The sequence below is a fragment of the Notamacropus eugenii genome, chromosome 5 (assembly GCF_028372415.1).
Source record: "Notamacropus eugenii isolate mMacEug1 chromosome 5, mMacEug1.pri_v2, whole genome shotgun sequence".
Lineage (NCBI taxonomy): Eukaryota > Metazoa > Chordata > Mammalia > Diprotodontia > Macropodidae > Notamacropus > Notamacropus eugenii.
Window position 1 is genome coordinate 21543852 of NC_092876.1, and position 5835 is coordinate 21549686.

Here is a 5835-nt window from a genome sequence, read left to right on the forward strand (position 1 = left end):
AATGACCTTTTCTCAAACATCTTCCTTCTTGAACTTTAGGCTGGCTGTGACGCTATCACTTTGTTTTCCTAGACACTCTCTTTTCTCTAGCTCTTCTATGCAGTATAAAGTTATTGGGGCAGCATGGTGGCCCAGTGGATTGAGTGCTAGGCCTGGAGTCAGGAAGGCCTGAGCTCACATCCGACCTCAAACACTTGCTAGCTACGTGAGCCAGTCAGTCACAATTTCAACATCAATAAAATGAGCTGGAGAAGGAAATGGCAAACCACTCTAGTATCTCTGCCAAGAACACCTCACATGAGGTCATGAAGAATCACTTAGAACTCCAACAACTCCAACAACAACAAAGCTATCTACTGGAAGGAGCCAGAAGAGGGAGAGACTGAAGATTAGTGCCAAGAAGGGGTTAAAAATGGGGCCGTTTGCTGGAGAAGAGGAGATGACATATAGAGAAGTTTGCCTTGGTAAGAGGGAGAGTAACTTCTTCCCATGAGACAGGGCTACAGGAGGAGTAATTTGCAGAACAGTTCTGAGTGACGAGATGGGTATGAAGAGAGAAGGGGCAGTCCATGGTCAATGGTTTCCATTTTTTTGAGAGGGTGGTAGCAAGATCAAGGGTATAAACATGCTTCTGAGTAGCTCTGGTGAAGTGGAGCAGGTCATGGGAAGTGAGGAGAATGTGGAGCTGCTGGAGGGACCATCTCCAGGTATGTTGAGGTGCAGAGAAAGTCTCTGGGCCCAGCACTGATGTAATTGAGAAAGAAAGGAGAATACTAAGAGGTTAGCAGATAACAGCTACCAGAAAAGGGATTGGGAGAAAAATGCGGACTGAATGAAATTCTCAGGAGGAGAGGCTACTGATAATGGGGATAGAAGGAATATCTGGAGGTGGAGATGGGCATCAAGCTGGTGCTGTGATGCTGCTTCTTTTGTGCCCAAGATCAGAGCTAGTGACAAGGTATGTGTTCACATCCCACAGCTGCCTCCTGATTTCTCATGGTGGCTGCTTCTCCCATTGGTGGCTTCTGACCTGAGCATCCACTCTGGGGAAGGGCCTGGCCCAGCCATGCTCTGACTACATCTGCATGCCTCTGCTGCCTCCTGACCCCAGGCCTGCTGGGCTATTCTCTGATTTGGGGAAGGGCCCAGCTCAGCCATCCCTCATTCCTCAGAGCCACCAGGCATTATGAGGGCTCCTCCTTGTCTGTCCCTTCTCATGTCCTTCCAGGTGGTCTCTTCCCCTCCCCCACTTTAGAAGGGATGTTCCCTGAGGACTGAGGGGCCATTGAGGTGACACAGTGGATAAAGTACCAGCCTGGAGTGAGGAAGACTCCTCTTCCTGAGTTCAAGTCTGGCCTCAGACCCTTCCTAGCTGTGTGACCCTGGGCAACTCACTTTACCCTCTTTGCCTCCACTTCCTCATCTGTAAAATGAGCTAGAAAAGGAAATGGCAAATCACTGCGGGATCTTTACCAAGAAACCCCAGATGGGGTCACAGAGAGGCAGACAGGACTGAAGAACAAGTAAAAAAAAAGTGAGGGGAGTGTATTTCTTTTTGCTGGCATAGCATCCCTAGTTCCTAGCACAGCGCCTGGCACACAGTAAGCGCTTAATAAATGCTCAGACTGAGGTCAGCGTCACTCCCTCGGGAAGCTGGCAGCAATGGAAAAGTCACTGTATTTCTCTACCAGGTCAAAGCCCCTCCCCCAGGGTCCTCAGAAAAGGAGTCCTGATGACGTCATCCTGAGCCCTCGGGCCCGATCCCAGGCTGAAGGGGGGGCTCTGGGGACCCCTCCCCCGCTGGCCTCTCCATCCTCAGGGGCCACACGGGACAAGCCTGAGGCCCCTGGCCCAAGGTCTTCAGACTGCAGCAGGACTTTGGGGGGCCCTGGAACACCCCAGGATGACACGGGGCGGGGTTTCGGAGGGTGGGAGCTGCTCCCCTCCTCTTACAATAAAGAAAGCTGGGTCTAGGGGGATTGGGGGAGGGGCTGGAAGGGGGGGTCACCCCAAAGGCCAGCCCTGCCCCTCCCCCTGCCCCCCTGGGGTCCCCCGGAGAAGCAGCTGCTCCAAGGAAGGGGCCCCACGGCATCCTCGCCCCTCCCCCCAGGCCCAGTGGGGGGGCTCCCCCAGCGGTCCCCCTCCCCCTCCCACATCGGGGCACTATCACTCCCAATTCGGACCCACTCACCAGGCCCTTCCCCCGTCACCTCCCCCCCTCAACACGCACACGCACACGCACACGCATACTCTCCGGCAGACGCAGCCAAACTAACCCGAACTGGGTCCGGAGTGTGTGGGAGGAGGCAGAGGGGAAGGAGGGGCCCCCGGGGGGGGCGGGGAGGCGGGGCCGCGCCTGCGCACTGACTCCCTCCTGTTCTCCCCTCCCCCGTCCTTTGGGGAAGCGGCTCCGGTGCACCAGGAGATTCCCAGCATGCCCTGGGGCTGGGCCGTGGCTGCCTCAGGAGGAGGGGCCCGGATGAGTGTGACGTCACGGCGCGTTCGGGGATCAGAGCTCTGGTTGTGGGCCTTCTCCCCCCCTTTTCTGCTTCCGGTTCTGCGTGATCCTTCTTTAGAGTGTGGGCGCTTGGAGGGTGGGGCCCATCCTTCTGCTCACAGAAGGCGCCTAATGTGTGCTTGCGGCCCCAATGATCCCCAAGGGACCCCTTCTTACAGAGAAGGAAACTGAGGCAGAGGCCAACGCTGGACTGGTGGAAGGCAGAGGCCCAGTTCTTTCCTTCTGGGCCCTTGGACAAGACTCCAACGACTGTTTTCTTTTGGGGGAGCAGAGGACCCCCCAAAGGAGTCTGGGGGCTCAGGGACAGAGTTGGGGTCTGGAACCAGGAAGGTCCGAGTTCAAATGTGGCCTCAGACACTCAGTGCTCTGGAGACCCTGGCCAAGTCATTTCTCCTCTGTTGGCCTCAGTTTCCTCCAATGTAAAATAAAAGTAATAAGCGCTCCTCCCCCAAGGTTGTCAAGGCTGTCCCTAATGGCGGGTGCCTCTTGGAGGGGCTCTGAACGTGTCCTCCAGAACCTCCCCCAGCCCCACATGACAAAGGAGGCCTTGGAAGGGTTCCAGGACCTCACCCCCTTCCCTTCACCCCACCAAAGAATGGATAAAGAGCCTACTTTCTTTTCTGCTCAATCTTTTCCTGCCTGATTGACTTTTACTGCCTGACCCTATTTATTTGGGGGGGGGGAGCAAAAAAGATACTGGAATGGTTTGCCATTTCCTTCTGCAGCCCAGTTTACAGCTGAGCAAACTGAGGCAAATAGGGTTAAGTGACTTGCTCAGGTCTCACAGCTAGTAAGTGTCTGAGGCAGACTCTGAACTCAGGTTTTTCTGACCGGACCTGGCGCTATCCAGTGTGTCACCTACCTGCTAAAGGCCTCTGAACAGTGGAAGCATCTTCCTTCCTTTTTAAAAATGTCTCCTTTTTATCCTTTTCCTGGTCTAAGGACCCTACCTGCAGTTACCAGAACTCCTCTATACAGTCTAGAAGAAAGAAAAAGACAGATACATGTACACACATTTGCCCACATATGTCCATATATGTACAGCATATATCCATATATGTACACACGTGTACAACATACATATTCATATGGGCAGCTAAAGTGGCGCACTGGATAGAGCACTGGACTTGGATTCATCTACATGAGTTAAAATCTGACCTTACTAGCTATGTGATCCTGGGCAGGTCACTTAGCCCTGTTTGCCTCAGTTTCTTCTCTGTAAAATGAGGTAGACAAGGAAATGGCAAACCACTCCAGCATCTTTGCCAGGAGGACCCAAATGGGATTACAGAGAATCAGACATGACTTAAAAAAGACTCAACGTGTAGGTACAACATGTATATACACATGTAAATACATGTGTATATACATGCATAAACACACACATATACATACATACATACATACATAATATAAAGTCTCTGAAACTGAAGGACCCGTGTCCATCATGTACTGATGATATGCTTCCCACTCTTGAGTGGATAAAAAAAACTGCGATGTACTTGTCTGTCTGTAACCTGTGCTCCCTCATCCTGGCTGTCCCTAGCGAAGGACCCTGAAAATTTTCATAACAGGATCAAATGGAACAATATTTCCAAGACTCATGGCACACAGCAGACACCTCATGACCAAACACAACCCCCTTTTCAGTTTTTTTACACCTTCCTCCCCTCCCCCTCCTCTCTGACTAGGGACTCTGGCCTTCTGATTGATCTTTGACCAAGACCCTCCATCCTCTGACCCTGTGCCTTTCCAATGGCTTTCTCTGATGCATGAAATGTTTTCCCTCTTCATCTGGGCCTCCTGGCCTCCTTCAAAACTCTGCTAAAATCTAACTTTCTGAAAATAAGCTTTGCCTGGTCCCCAGCACTACTAAACCTTCCCTCTCAGGATGCCTCCCATTCATACTATAGAGAGCTTGTTTGGACACAGCTGTATACATGTTGTCTCTTGAGAGCAGGACTATTTTGTCTTTTCTTTTGTGAAAGAGTTGAGTTAATTTTATTTCCCAGGTGGACACTTTGAGGCCACAGAAGAACAAGGCCTGACACGGAGGAGCCACTTTCTAAATGCTTATTGATGACTTAAGAAATGGTAAATGGAAGGGACTCAGAGACCAAGGGAACACTTGTATGGCCTGAATTAGTAGGAAATGAGCAGAACCAGGAGGACAATTTCTGCTCTGCTGACAGCACTGCCAAAGACAACCTCCATCTAACAAGATAAAGCTTCCTTGGCTCTCCTGGATTCTAGATTTGCTGATGCTGGTCAGGTCTGTGGATGCACAGCACTCACCTGGAATGAGGGTCTCTGGGTGCCAGGGACCATTCCCTCTGGTTCCAGGCTTTGGTCCTCTGCAGACTGAGCTGGGGAGGGACAAGGATAGCAGAGGAGGAAGACTTTGTCTTTGTCTTCTCTTCCTAGGCTGGATGCTGAGCTGTCCGGAATTAGAGTGAGGAGGTCCCAAAGGAGTTACTTGGTTCTGCAGTCAGGGGAGCGACTCCACCACAGGGGGGCAGCAGGGAGGCCAGGTTTGGAAATGAACTTGGTCTAAACAGGAAAAAGACTTGCTACCCTCTTTAACGCCTTCCCTTTGGCCCTGTACCCCTCCCCCATCCTCATACAGAGACCTAGGAGGTAGCGAGGGCTTGGGATCCCAGATGGGATGAGACTAGGCAGAGTCTCAATGACTCAGAGACCTCCCTCCCAGTGATACTGTGGGTGCCATATGAAGCTTGGGCACCTGTAACTCAAAGGTAAAGGTGGGGATGGCACCCCAGGACCTATGGGATGTTTCAGAGATACTGGCCATGTAACAGGCAGGGAGCAGCCCCAGAGTCCAGGCCTGGGGGGGGAAGCCTGTTCCTGACATACCTGGAGGACACTCTAGAAGAGGACAGATGGGGAAGAAGAGGTCCAAAGGAAAAGGCATCCAGCACAAGTCGGGTGCAGCAAGGAGTCCTCGCTCGGACCTGCACATGCAAAGCTGGTTTCCAAAAGGCAGAGAGATCTCAGCTCCAGGGTAGGAAGGCAGAGAAATCTCAGGGCCAAGGGAAAGCAGAATGATCTTGGATCCAGGGAGGAACACGAAGCAATGTGAACTCCAAGTTGCAGTTTTCAGCCACATACTCTCTTAGGGTCCTCCTCTTGCCAAGAACCTCACCCTGCTCAAACCCTGAGGCCCCCAGGAAGGGCCTTTTCTTCCAATCACACCCGGGATCAGAAGCTGAGGCCCCTCCTTTCCTCTCCCTCCCAAACCCAGCCCTCCATCACATGGAATGTCTTGGCCACTGAAATGGCCTTCCTTCTTCCCTTCT

At 52.2% G+C, this 5835-nt stretch overlaps 1 protein-coding gene and 1 long non-coding RNA gene across 2 annotated transcripts in view; both read right to left on the bottom strand.

The window, feature by feature from the left end:
* The window catches only part of LOC140508383 (uncharacterized), a 58892-nt gene extending 55520 nt beyond the window's left edge, over positions 1 to 3372 (bottom strand). Inside the window, 1 exon segment of the mRNA XM_072616227.1 lies at positions 2277 to 3372. Coding sequence (XP_072472328.1) covers positions 2277 to 2436 — 160 coding nt within the window. The 5' untranslated portion in view covers positions 2437 to 3372.
* A 1111-nt stretch (positions 3373 to 4483) lies between these two features.
* Positions 4484 to 5823, bottom strand: LOC140508385 (uncharacterized). Its single transcript, XR_011968417.1, has 2 exons — positions 5393 to 5823; positions 4484 to 5068 (listed from the first exon to the last, which is right to left on the bottom strand). It is a non-coding gene; the product is annotated as an uncharacterized lncRNA (long non-coding RNA).
* Positions 5824 to 5835: the final 12 nt, after the last annotated feature.